The 14590-nt window shown below is 24.5% G+C and overlaps 1 protein-coding gene across 1 annotated transcript; it reads left to right on the plus strand.

Annotated features, from left to right (window-relative positions):
- Positions 1–5207: 5207 nt before the first annotated feature.
- On the plus strand, positions 5208–10382 carry LOC123262393. Its single transcript, XM_044724576.1, has 5 exons — positions 5208–5411; positions 7767–8002; positions 8095–8394; positions 9847–9969; positions 10063–10382. The coding sequence occupies exons 2-4, from the start codon at positions 7778–7780 to the stop codon at positions 9967–9969; spliced, it is 648 nt and encodes a 215-aa protein (XP_044580511.1). The 5' UTR covers positions 5208–5411; positions 7767–7777; the 3' UTR covers positions 10063–10382.
- The last annotated feature ends 4208 nt before the right edge of the window (positions 10383–14590 follow it).

Raw genomic sequence — 14590 nt, forward strand, 5'->3', positions numbered from 1 at the left:
AAAACCTGAACTGTAATCAGGATTTTGTTTATTAATTCATGTATTATAACGTAAATTTTTGAATATTTTTGAACTTTTTTTTGTAATTTAAAATTTTAATTTAAAAGTTAAACTTTGGTAAATTTTTAATTTTTTTTATATTTTTCATTTTTTATGTAATTATAAAATTATATTTAGTTTTTGTAAATATGTAATTTTTATAAATATTGTAGATAATAAATTTAAACTTAAGTTTTTAATTTTTGTAAATATTTAATTTTTATAAATACTGTAAATAGAATAATAATAAAAATAATATGTAAATAATGTAAATAATATATAATAATATTTAATAATAATAATAATGATGTAAATGATATATAAATATATTTTACAAAAGTTATATATTAAGATTAAATAAAAATTTTTTAATAATCATAATTAATATTTTTTTTTTTTTTTTTTTATTTTAACTATTATAAGGTTTTTATTATCATATAATTTTCAATGGTTTAAAAAAATAATAATCTTTAAAAAAATAATAGTTTAAAAGATTGCGTAAATTATGTGTAAATTCAATTTAAAACAAAAGAGAATTTTTCCCATGTTAATTAAATGGAAAACTAAAATAAAAATAGCGACCCCTTAGAGTTGAGCTATAGGGCTCATGTTTGGTGAGGATTTTTTTTGTATCAAATAGAAACATTTGAGAGGGTAAGAGTTAAAAAAAAAAATTAAAAAGTTTTTTTGAAGCACCCTAATATATATGTATTGTACACACGCTTCAAAAATTAAATTCAAGTGAGAAAAAAATTATTTTGTAAAAATTTAATTGATTTTTTTTTTTTAGACAAAAATTGTTGAAGTAAAGCGAGAAAAATTTTTTTTGATCAAATTAAAATGATAGAATTCTTAAAAATTATTTTTTTGGTTCAAAATAATTTTTTTTAGTGTACGTATGTATGTACACACGCTTAAAAAATTAAATTGAAGCGAGAAAAAAAATATTTTGAAGAGTATTATTGATTTCTTCTTTAGAAAATTGTTGAATTAAGCAAAGAGAGTAAAATTTATGTTTAAAATTTTTTTTTACTCAAATTAAAATGATAGAGTTCTTAAAAATTATTATCTTGACTCAAAATAATTTTTTTAGTGTACGTATGTATGTACACGCACTTGAAAAAAATTAATTTGAATCAAGAAAAATTTATTAGAATTTTTTTCTTGATTCAAGTTATTTTTTTAGTGCGTATTTACTAATTCAAAAAATTGTTTGATTAAAGAGAAATAATGTTGATAAAAAAAAAATATTTTGAAGAAAAATTGATGTCCAATTTTCTTATCTTAAAATTCTTTAAATAACAGAGAAAAAGTTTTTAATTTTAAGAAAACTTCTTCTTAATAAAATATATAGTTTACTTTAATTTAATTCTCTAAAAATGAGATTTTTATTTTTTTTAGGCTAAAAAAAGCTATTAATTATCAATAAAATTTAAAATTTCTTATTTAAGGCGTCTAGAGTTTTTTCTACACGGAAAGAAATACATTGCGGATATCCCTATGTCGTTGTATTGCATTGCTATAAGCCCTATGCATATAGGATTATCTACTATACTGTATGGTACCAAAATCTTTGCGTCTATTACACGGGCGCATAGGAGGCTTGACGTGACAGCATTGCCGCCAGCCCCATAGTGCATCGCAGATGTCGCAATGCTAATAAATATTTGTTAACAGGTAATAAATATTTATTAACAGTTAATAAGTAATTTGTTTAGTACAATTTATTAACTGTTAAAAATATTTATTAATGGTTAATGAACATTTGTTAACTGTTAACGAATATTTATTTAGAATAAAAAGTAAAAATAGCAATTTCCTTTTGACACTTTTTATAACCCTATAGCTGGAATACATGATAATAATTAAATTCACTAAATAAATTAACGTTTTTAATATTTAAAATATAAAAGATAAGTATGAGCTATGATAAAATTTGGTATTTTATAATAAATGTTATTATAATGTAATATAATTAATGCAAATAATTTATAAAGATGATTTTTATTTGTAAGCCATCTTTTCTTTATATCATATGACATTGCAAATTGAGAGCGAAACAAATTCACTCTACAAAATATTTACTAATTGTTAATAAATATTTCTTAACTATTAATAAATACTTATTAACTATTAACAAATGTACTTTCCACCCAAATAGATATTTATTTAATGTTAAAAAATATTTATTAAAATTTAATAAATTAAATAATTGTCTTCAAATAAATTAAATTATTAACAGTTAATAAATCCTTCTATCAGTGCATAACCTATTCAATTAATTAAACTAATTTTGTTACTACTCTAATATCAGCATAAGAGATATAACAATAACGGATAGACTGTTCTGCCAGGAGCATCGTAAATGTCGCCAGTCACTATGGGTCTGACGCCCATAGTGACATTGGCGTATCAGCTATAACTATTGTTGATGTTACTATTCCCACCATAGCCAAATCATCTATGCTGACGATTTTTATATCGAATCAAAATCTTCTAAACCATACAGTATAGTGTTCACACCCATAGTGACATAGTGATATCCGCAATGTATTTCTTTCCGTGTAAGATATAAAATTATCCAAAAAATCCTTTTTTTTTATTTTCTAAATTAAGATACATCCTTAATCTTTTTAAATAATTAATTTTAGAGAAAAATGTTTGTCAATTTTGATTATTAATAAATGAATTTTCAACCAAGAAGGTCTTTGTTGAATTTTTTAGCAAGTCTTCTTCTTAAATCACAATTAAACTTTAAAATATTCTTACTTAGTTGGTTCTTAAATTGCGTTTTAATATTTAAGGACAGGAAAAGCTTCATCTTAACGTTTAATGGTTGTGAAACGCGAATTTAGCTACAAATATATATATAAAACCTTAAAATAAACAAAAATTGACAGCTTGAGTCTTATATTAAACCTAAAAGCCTCTAAATATTTTTTGCCGTTGAGTTTTAGTCATTTTTGACAAATAAATTCTCACATTTTTTCTCTGTTTTAAATTTGTAACAATGATTGAAGTGGAAATTACGCACTTACTCATTTATGGATTTGCAAAAACAATTCCATAGAATAATCAAAGACTGAAATGTACTGACGATTTAATCTGAAAAATTATTTCAAAAATCAATTTTCAATTATTTCCAATTCATTTATTTTTCAATACAAAAATAAACTGTCAATTTTGTTTTATAAATTTTCTGCTCAAAAAATGAATCTAAAATTTTATAAATCAATTTAAAAATTATTTTCAATTTATTTATTTTTCGATACAAAAATAAATTGTTAATTTTATTTAATAAATTTTCTGCTCAAAAAATCAATCTAAAATTTTTTAATTGAATAAAGAAAATTAAATTTGCTACATAAAATTTAATATCCTTAATGAATATACTTAATTTATAATTATAATTGAAAATATCTTAAGAGATAATTTATAAAGCTTCAAAGAACAGAAAGGAAGTAATAAAATATGTCGCAAACTAATTACACTTTACTGTTTCCGATTTACTTTCATTATTATTTTGATCTGAGCCGTAGAAAAGTCACACGTGCATGTGCACGCGCATTTACCCGATTTTATTAACCCGACCGGTTTTTTATTTAAAAAAAAAAAGTTATATTAATAATTATTATGTTTTAATATTTTTATTTTTGAACAATAATAATTTATTTTTACATTTTTTCACAGAAAAAACAAAATCTTAACGTAAAATAATAATAAAAATTAGCAATTTGGTAGTCACTATGTAACTGCCGTGACTTTTGAACTATAAATAAATAAAATTTTGCTTTACTAAATAACGACTTTTATTAAATTGTACTGTACTTTCTTAAATATTAATGTTTTTCAAGATATAAGCTCATCTCGATGTAACACTCATCAAGAGCTTTCATTTGAATACCCACATGCATTTTTGATATATTTTTCATGTATACATATATAGATAGATAGATAGATAAATATATTTATTTGACCTTAGAGCCAAGGCTCCCTCAAGGCCATCAATAACCAATACATTTTTATACAAGTATACAGCATTAAAATATAGCTACAATAATAGTTTTAGGTTAATAACATAATAATATAATATGATAATAACAAAGTAAAGTAATATATATTTTAAAAATATAAGCCCATCCCGATGTTACACTCATCAAGAGCTTCCATTTGAGTACCCACATGCATTTTGATATATTTTTCATACATATATATGATATATATAAATATATGAAAAATTTATGTGGGTACTCAAATGAAAGGTCTTGATAAGTGTAACACTGGGATGAGCTTATATCTTTAAAAACGTCAATAGTTCACAAGATACAAGGTCATTTCTTAATTATTGACATTTTTTAAGATATTAACTCATTTCGATGTTATATTCATCAAGAGCTTTCATTTGAGTACCCACATACATTTTGAAATATTTTTCATGTATACATATATATAATATATATAAATATATGAAAAATTGATGTGGGTACTCAAATGAAAGGTCTTGATAAGTGTAACACTGGGATGAGCTTATATCTTTAAAAATGTCAATAGTTCACAAGATACAAGGTCATTTCTTAATTTTTGACATTTTTTAAGATATTAACTCATTTCGATGTTACACTCATCAAGAGCTTTCATTTGAGTACCCACATAGATTTTGATATATTTTTCATATATACATATATATATGTAAATATATGAAATATATGGAAAATTGATGTGGGTACTCAAATGAAAGGTCTCAATGAGTATAACATCAGGATGAGCTTATATCTTTAAAAATATCAATATTTTATAAGATACAACGTAATTTTTTATTTATGTATCTAGAGACATAGCATTTTCGATTGAAGCCTAAGTACTTATCATCATAAATTGATTATCGGTGAGAATGAAATGAAACCTTGAAAAGGAACAAATTAAAGTCAAGACCTTTGCAATGACACTAAATTTCAGTAAAAAAACCGATTTTATCATATGACTATCCTGGAGATAATATTTTTCTTATTCTCTTAATAATATAGATTTTTTAAATTAAGTCAAAATTTTTCTTAAATTTTTTTCATAAAAAAAATTTTTTTTTCTATTATTATATATCTACAATTTCCAACACGGGGATGATAATCCACCCCAACAGTTTCAATATTTAGCCGCGTGGTGTCGTCAAGTCTCGCTGGACAGTATGGCGATAGCTAGAGTTACTGCGCCTTTACAATCCGGCTTTTTGTTGTGAATTAACCGAGTGTTTGGTCTCGGAAGTTAACTAATTGCGCTCCTTCTGGGAAGAGAGTTGTCGTTAGCCTCCAGCCTCACGGGTCCTTAATATTTGCTCTATTTATCCTCAAGGAGCCTCTGATTTGCTGACAAATTCGGTGAGTATTTATTTTGTTGCAATCAAATAAATTATTTGTAAATACTGGCAAACCTTGCGCGACGATACGATCAATAAATGATGAGACTTGTCGACGTTAAAATATATGTAAGGAAAAATTTTTGGATTACAAATTTAAAATTTAATTTTAAGAAATCCCTTTGATATTTAATTTTCTCTGTCAAGACTCTAGAGTTTTAATTACATAAAATATTAATTTAAATTATGAGACACGTCTACTTTTAAAATAAGAACTTGTCCTTGGAAAATCCAAGATGTTTTTTTTTTCTTTTTAAATGACAACCACTTAAGATTCTTAATCATTAAAATTATTTAATTATTTTTTAATGATAGAAACTTCTTTTTATGTTTAATTAATTCAACGAAAAAATTATGAAATTTTTTTATTTTTATTGTAATTGAAGATTTTTATGTAGAAAAAAAATATATGTAATTGTCACGTAATTTGACACTTTACAATTGTATTTAAAATATGTCATAAACATGAACGTCATATTAATTATCAGTAATATTTATATAATTCTGCGAATTGTATTCATGTATTATTGATTATTACATTTTAATTATTATTTAATAATTATTATTATTAATTATTATTCAGCCTTGCGCTTGTTGATATGTTTGTAATTAAATATACATTTTTTTTTTAAATATAAATATTTATAAAATTACCTTCCGATTGAATTTTTCCGGTAATTTTTATAAATTTAATTTTTTGTTTTGTATCTTTAATCAAATAACAATAATAAAAATCTCAAAGCAAAAAGAGGTCATAAATTTAGAGTATTCTGCGGTATTGATAATTTATTCAGTACTATGTTTTGTCGGTTCTATTCCCATTTCTTTATTTTGATAAAAACCGAGGAAATGTTGTGCTACATAAATTATAAACCACATGAAATTTATAGTTCTCACCTTAGATTAATGTTATCAATTTAAAAAATTTTCTTTTTATTTAATTTAAGCGATAATAGTCTCTTATATAATATTTTATTATTAACAAACTTTAATAAAAAAAAAAGATGATCAAAAAAAAATTTAAAGATTATTTCTATAGTTTAAAGTACTATGAACCGTAAAATTAATGAAGTTAATTTACTATTTTATAATTAAGCTTTACACTAAAATTGAACGACTAAAATACAAATAAGTTTATTTCTACGTTGAAGAAATAAATTTAATTATTAGTAAAAATTCCTAAATTTTATTAAAATAAAAATAAATTAGAAAATATGTTCGAATTCTTGTTAAATTTTTCTATTAATTAAAATTATATAAATTATCTAATTTAATTATTACTACATGATAAGTAATTAGGCTGCATTCGAAAATTCTCGATCTCTAGATACATAATTAAAAAATGACCTTGTATCTTGTGAACTATTGACATTTTTAAAGATATAAGCTCATCCTGATGTTACACTTATCAAGACCTTTCATTTGAGTACCCACATCAATTTTTCATTTATTTTCTATATTTATATATATGTATAAATGAAAAATTGATGTGGGTACTCAAATGAAAGCTCTTGATAAGTGTAACGTCGGGATGAGCTTATATCTTTAAAAATGTCAATATTTAACAAAGTACAGTGCAATTTAATATCATTAAGAAATATGAAAATTAAGTTAGCCGACATTTAAAAATTGAAAAGAATTTTTTTATTGAAAAAATGACTACAAAAAAAATTAAAAAAAATTGTCATTTGTTAAAAACTTGAAAAACTGTAAGTGCAATTTTTTAAAAATATTTTTTTGTTATAATTTAATTATTAAAAAAAATCAAATAATTAAAAACGTCGGCTAACTTTAGTATCATTTAAGAAATGACTTTGTATCTTGTGAGCAATTGACATTTTTAAAGATATAAGCTCACCCTGACATTACACTCATCAAGGCCTTTCATTTGAGTACCCACATCAATTTTTCATATATTTATATATATATGAAAAATATATGAAAAATGCATGTGGGTACTCAAATGAAAGCTCTTGATGAGTATAACATCGGGATGAGCTTATTTCTTTAATATATATACTATATACATGTATATATGAAAAATATATCAAAAATGCATGTGGGTACTCAAATGAAAGCTCTTGATGAGTGTAACATCGGGATGAGCTTATATTTTAAAAAACGTCAATATTTAATAAAGTACAGTGCAATTTAACAAAAGTCATCATTTAATAAACCAAATTTTATTTATTTATATTTTGACATTAATTTTATTTATTTTAATAAAATTTTCAATTTAATTAAAAATAATTTTCTCGATTTAGAAATTTTTTTTTTTATGCAAAAAAAATTATCTAATTAAAAAAAAAATTTCTAGATATCTAAAAAATGGCGCCGTTCAAGCTGCGATTTTCAAAAATGGGCAAATCCCGAAGCAAAGGAAGCCGAAGCGACAGCAGTGAGTACGAAGACGTGGGATCAAGCTTAGATTTCGGAGGAGCGAGCAACCCGGGTACTCCCGGAACAGAATTCAACGTGATGTCGCTCCCAAACGAGCCGCAAACCCCCCTGACAAATTCCCCGCCTCCCTCTTACGAGCACGTGCTGCAAGAGGTAATCTATTTTTATCAGCGGCGAATAATAATCAAGAGTGTTGTAGTCTTCCACTCAGATCAGATTATTAACGGTCGGCGTAAAAATTGCAGACACAGTTGAGACGCACGCCGAGCGAAGTTGAAGAGGGTGAAGAGGAGTTCGCTGAGGCTGAAAACGACGGCAACGTGACTGTAACGGAGAGCGTGGTGCTGAGCAGCAAGGGCAGAATGCTGACATCCGGAGTAAGCAGGGTGAGCGGCGAGGGTGAAGCCAGTTTGGTCGGCAACAAGATCATCGTCAAGGGCCCCGAGATACTCCACAAGTCCAGCAAGGAGCTCTATCGCGCCATCGCCAAGCAGTGCGGAATCACCTGCAAGATGAGCGATCAATGTCGGTGCTTAGACTGCCAGGTAAATATTTATCGGCTATCGGGTTTCTACACTTCCAAGTTCTATTTATAGCTTTTTCGATAATGAGTTGTTTTCAATGTTAATCGGCCGTGAAAGTTGTTTGTTTTTTTAATTAATAATCGATCCCCGATTGGTTTGATTAAAAATCAAACTCTGGAAAAAATATTTCTTCGACTGGCGATAATTTAGAGCCTTTCTATTGGTTAGCAACGCCACTCGACGGGAAGTTATTTGTTCTAGAACTTGCTGGATAGAAAAAATAGAAAAAATTATCTAATCAATATTAGACGATCTAATAGATTGTTGTTATTTTTTTTTTAATTACATTTATAGGCTTAGATTCTGTCCTTAGTTAAAAATGTACTTCAAAATGAGCAATTTTTTAATTTTGGGCTAAATATTGAAGATAGGATAAAATTATAAGAGCTTTTTTGTAGGGGATTTAATTTTCTACAAAAAAGATTCTTATCAATTTTTTTTTCTATCTTTTATTAGTAAGCAAGAATTTAAATTCTAAATTTAGTTTTGAATTTTTTTGGATTAAATCAGGAGTTTAAAAAATTTGGAATTGAAATTTTGAAGATAGGAAAAAATTATAAGAAAGCTTTTTTTCCAGGAAATTTAATTTTGTATAAAAAAGATTTTTATCCATTTTTCTTTATCTCCTATTATTTAGCAAGAATTTAAATTGTAAATTTAATTTTGAATTTTGTTGGATTAAATCAGGTGTTTAGAAAGTTAGAAATTTAAACTTTGAGTTAAATTTTGACGATAGAAAAAAATTATAAGAGCTTTTTTGTAGAAAATTTACTTATAAATTTCTTATCAATTTTTTGTCTATCTTTTATCAGTTAGCAAGAATTTAAATTCTAAATTTAGTTTTGAATTTTGTTGGATTAAATCAGGTGTTTAGAAAGTTTGAAATTAAAATTTTGAGTTAAATTTTGAAGATAGAAAAAATTATAAGAAAGCTTTTTTTCCAAGAAATTTAATTTTCTATAAAAAAGGTTATTATTAATTTTTGTCTCCTATTATTTAGACGGAATTTAAATTCTAAATTTAGTTTTGAATTTTGTTGGATTAAATCAGGTGTTTAGAAAGTTTTAAATTTAAATTTTGAAGATAGCAAAAAATTATAAGAAAGCTTTTTTTCCAGGAAATTTAATTTTTTATAAAAAAGGTTCTTATTAATTTTTGTCTCCTATAATTTAGCCGGAATTTAAATTCTAAATTTGGTTTTAAATTTCATTGGATTAAATCCGGTGCTTAGAAAGTTTTAAATTGAAATTTTGGGCTAAATATTGAAGATAGGAAAAAATTATAAGCAATTTTTTTTTTGTAGGAAATTTAATTTCCTATAAAAAAATGGTCCTTATCAATTTCTTGGTATCTATCTTTCGTTTTTGTCTAAATTTGAGTATTTAAAGTAAAAATAAATATTAAAAATTGCAGAGCCACTACTTTGATTGCGAGTACGACAAAGACGAGCTGGAAAAGACTGACGGCGGACTAGGAGCTGGTACTCCGATGTTCATCGCCGAAGTCATGCACGGAACAGCTTGTGTTCTCCTCTAAGTAATAGATAAATTCGATAAATATAAGAATATACTGTAATCATGAATACTATCAATTATCACTTATCACATTCAATATACTTGAATATTGAAGGAATGAACGGACTGAGAGGGTCATGCCTCGGTGGAACCAAGGATGAGAGGATCAGTGAAGTATTAGGCTGTAATATATGTGCAATTATACACATATATATCTTTACTTTAATCATTAATTAAATACGGGTTCGGTTTTATGTCCCGAATTATTTGATAAATAATCATTAAATAATACTATTATATCATCAAGTAATCAAAGTATTTAATTATAATTATCAAAAATTTTCATCCCCAATTATTTGACATTATTCTTAATGGTCAAGACTGATTTAATTAATTGTTTTATAAATTTTGTAACTTTTTTTTATTCATAATAAGGCTGAGTAATTTTTCAAAGTAATTTTTAAAAAATTTCTTTTTTTTTTTTATTTTTTTAATTAAATAATTTTAATATTTTTTATTATGGAGCTTTATTATTTTTTTTATTGAAAAAATTTAAAAAATTCATAAAAAATTAAATAAATAAATTTTTTTTCAATTTTTATTTAAAAAAAATTCCATTTTTTATTTTTAAATAAATTTTTTATTTAAAAAAATTAATTTTTTAATTTTAATTTAAAAATTAAGTAAATTTTTTTTTTCAATTTTTATTTAAAAAAAATTTAAAAGCTTTATTAATTTTTTTATTAAAAAAATTAAAAAAATTCATAAAAAATTAAATAAATAAATATTTTTTTCAATATTTATTTTTAAAAAATTCCATTTTTTATTTTTACATAAAAAATTTATTTAAAAAAACTAATTTTTATATAAAAATTAAATAAATTTTTTTTTTAAATAAAAGCTCCATACTTAAATATTTTTTAAATAAATAATAATAAAATAATCATAATATTAAAAAAATTAATACCGAATTTTAAACCAAAATTGTGATTAGATATTTACCAACTTATAATTTACTAAAAAAAAAAAAAAAAAAAACTACCAATTTACTAGCACGCGTAAAAGAAGAAACATTACTGAAATTAGCGTACCTGCCTATCGTAATTGTAATAAAATAATAAATAAATAATAATATAAATTCACCATGATCCTTATGCACAAATTATACCTGATTTTTTATACCTACTCGACAAAGTAATATGCAAAGATGTATATAAACTTTGATAATTTATCAATAAAAGATAAAACAAAATAAAAAAAAAAAAAACATAGTTCCTACGCCAATTATGACTAATAAATAGTAACTTTTAATTATATAATTAATAAATTAATAAATGAATAAATTTTGATTAATCTTGTTAGAAATAGTTCCAGAGATTTATCATTGAATAATTATACCATTAATTGTACATTGAATAATCAAAGTTGTGATTAAATTTCCAATTTGTTATGTTTAAGGGTAAAGTTTTAATTACAAATTTAATTATCGCTTTATTGGTCTTTAAATAATTAAACTCTGTGTAATATAAATTCAAAGTCAATCTGTGTTTAAAGTCAATGATAAAGTTGCAATTTTTATTATTAATTACGATTTAAATTGAATTTTATGTAATGTGAAATTAAAAATATAAAATTGCAGCTTTTAATTAAAATTAAAAGAAAGTATTGACTCTTTGTACTACAGTAGCTCATAATAATAATAATAATAATTACATTTCAGGTAAAAGTGCTCTATAAAAATAAATGAACAATTACTCCGCAATAAAATCAATTGAAAAATTTTCAAAATTAATTTTCGCGGATAAAATTGTTCTATTTATATGAAAAATTAATAAAAAGTAGGAATTAATGGTTGGAGTGTCTGGATCTTGGGTCTTAAATTATTTTTCCAGAAGAAAAGAAAGTAACTAGTTATTTAAAATCAAAAATTTTCCTTGTGTTGACTTTTGAATAATAATGTAATATTTGTACTTGTACTGATATTTTGTAAATGTGCTATCACGCACTTTAAGACTAGTCTAGGGACCTTTGGAGTTTTCGTAGATAGATAATATTATTATAATAAGAATTAATAATAATTATTATGTATAAGGAATTGTAAGGTCGCTTAAGGAATTGTAATATTGACTGTAATTGAGGTGGAGATCAATAAAGTGGCCTAAGTGATTGCACTGTAATTTTTTTTTGTTATTTGTACCTTGAATTTTTTAATAATCTTTAAGAAAAATGGTTGATAAGTTGGAGAAATATTGCAATTATAAATTATGAACAAAGTTTGTTTTAACAATTAAAATTTTGAACTCAAAATTTTTTTAATTATTTTTTTAATGTTTTATGATTGATTTTAGCAAGAAAATTTAGAGATAAACTCAAAAATCAACGGTTTTTTAATTTTTATCAAGTATTCGAGCTTTAGAGTCCCATATTATATAAAATAATTTTATATGTCGAACATATCAGTAAGAAATAAGTATTAAAAAGAATTTAATAAATTAGAAAGAATTGAAAATGATCAAAAATCACATTTTATAAATATTTTTAATACTTTTTAATATAATTAACTGCTTTTTGATCGTTTTTTTAATTTGCCAAGAATTTGGACATTTTCTTTCTTTTAAAAAAAAAATCTAGTAGCTTTTATAGACTTTTTTTGAATTTTTTTGACCCCTAAACAAGATCAGTGACTCAAATTTCTAATTTTTACGGAATATTCACACTAAAATGATTTTTCCTTAAAATTCAGTGGAACTGAATAGAATTATTGTAAAATTTGACAAAAATTGAAACATTTTCTTTCTTTTTAACCCGTTGAGGACACATGGGGTCCAGTGGACCCCAGGCGAACTTTGAGGCAATTTTAAATTTAAAAAGACATTCATAAATGAGACAGTCTTATTTACGACTTATTTCATTGATATTCTTGAAGATATTTTTATTTTTTTATTGTAATAATGATAATAAAAAAGTTTTATGACAAAAAACTAAATCTTTCTATATTATTTTGCATGTTTAAATGTCTTATTCTCATTTTAAGCGACTGACCGAAATTCGTATTTCGGTACTTTTAAATTATTAGAAATTAAAAATAACTAGTATGATATTTAGAGGGAATGTTATATTAAAGTTTGGTGCCAATTATAAGTCAATACATCACATAGGAAACGAATTAGAACTGTTTTGCTGAGTGGGGTCCACTGGACCCCATGTGCCCTTAACGTAATTTTTTCGAGATGTGTCCTCAACGGGTTAAAGGATCTAGTAGCTTTTCTAGACTTTTTTTGAATTTTTTAGACTTCTAAACAAGATCGGTAACTCAAATTTCTAATTTTTACTCAATATTTACACTATAAAATGATTTTTCCTTTAAATTAGGTAGAACTAAGAAAATTTATCCTAAAATTTGACAAAAATTCCCAAATTTTGTCTTCCTAAACGATCTATTGGCCTTTTTAGACTGTTTTTTGAATTTTTTAGACTTTGAAACGAGATTGATGACTCAAATTTCTAATTTTTATCAAATATTTACATTATAAAATTATTTTTCCTTTGAATTAAGTGAAAATAATTAAATTTATGGTAAAATTTGACAAAAATTCCCAAATTTTGTCTTCCTAAACGATCATGCGGCCTTTATAGACTTTTTTTTGAAACTTTCTAGACCTTTTGATAAGATCAGCGAAGACAATTTCTATTTTTAACCAAATATTCCTAATTTAAAGTAATTTATCTCTAAAATCAAATAAAAATCCTTCAAAATTCTCTTTTTTCAAATTTAGACTTCAAATCTTCTAAATAAAATTATTTTCGGAAAAAATTTGACTAAAATCTTATGTTCCAACTTAACAAACACCCAAAAAGTAACTCCAAAATATTTCTTAAAAAAAAATCAAATTTATCATTTTTTTTTTTTAATTTACTTATTTATTTAATAAACAGCATGGTCATAAGCGACTTGAATTTAACATTATTCTATTTCTCAGTAAAATAATTTCCCATCTCCTCAATTTAAATCCTTTTAACACTAAAAATCTCATATTATATCCCGCCGCAATATATTTCCTCTGCAACATTAACGATCCATAAAAATTCCACTTGCATAAAACCGATGACAGAATAACGGAAGCATAAATTCAAAACTAAATTGCTGACGGTTAGTCGTAATTCTCTGGCCATTTCTCGCTTGCAGTAGCGATATTAAATAATTAAACAAGCATCATATCGAGTATCGAGTATCCTCGGTCACGTGGACTTTGCGTGAGCATAAACAGCCTCTTCCAATATAAATACAACTGGACACACAATAGTATGCAAAAACACAAACACACTATTCTGCATTCTAAACTCTTGCTTTTTATTTTTTTCCGACCCGCGACTCCCACTCTGCACATACCTAGCTTGACATTACGTCTTACCATTCACATAATCTCACACACGTGAAGGTAGTATCACTATCACTGTCTACATTTATTCTAAGCTCTCTCACATGCTCATTCTTTGTCCTCGAGTTGTTTAGCCATCCATTTAGCCGCCATACGCTATATTCCACTCTACTCTTTACTTTTTTTATCATATTGTATCGTCGAGCACCCATAATACACTTAATATCATATGTATAATAATGCCTGCGTAGACTGTTCAAGTCC

This window comes from Cotesia glomerata, linkage group LG4 (assembly GCF_020080835.1).
Source record: "Cotesia glomerata isolate CgM1 linkage group LG4, MPM_Cglom_v2.3, whole genome shotgun sequence".
NCBI lineage: Eukaryota > Metazoa > Arthropoda > Insecta > Hymenoptera > Braconidae > Cotesia > Cotesia glomerata.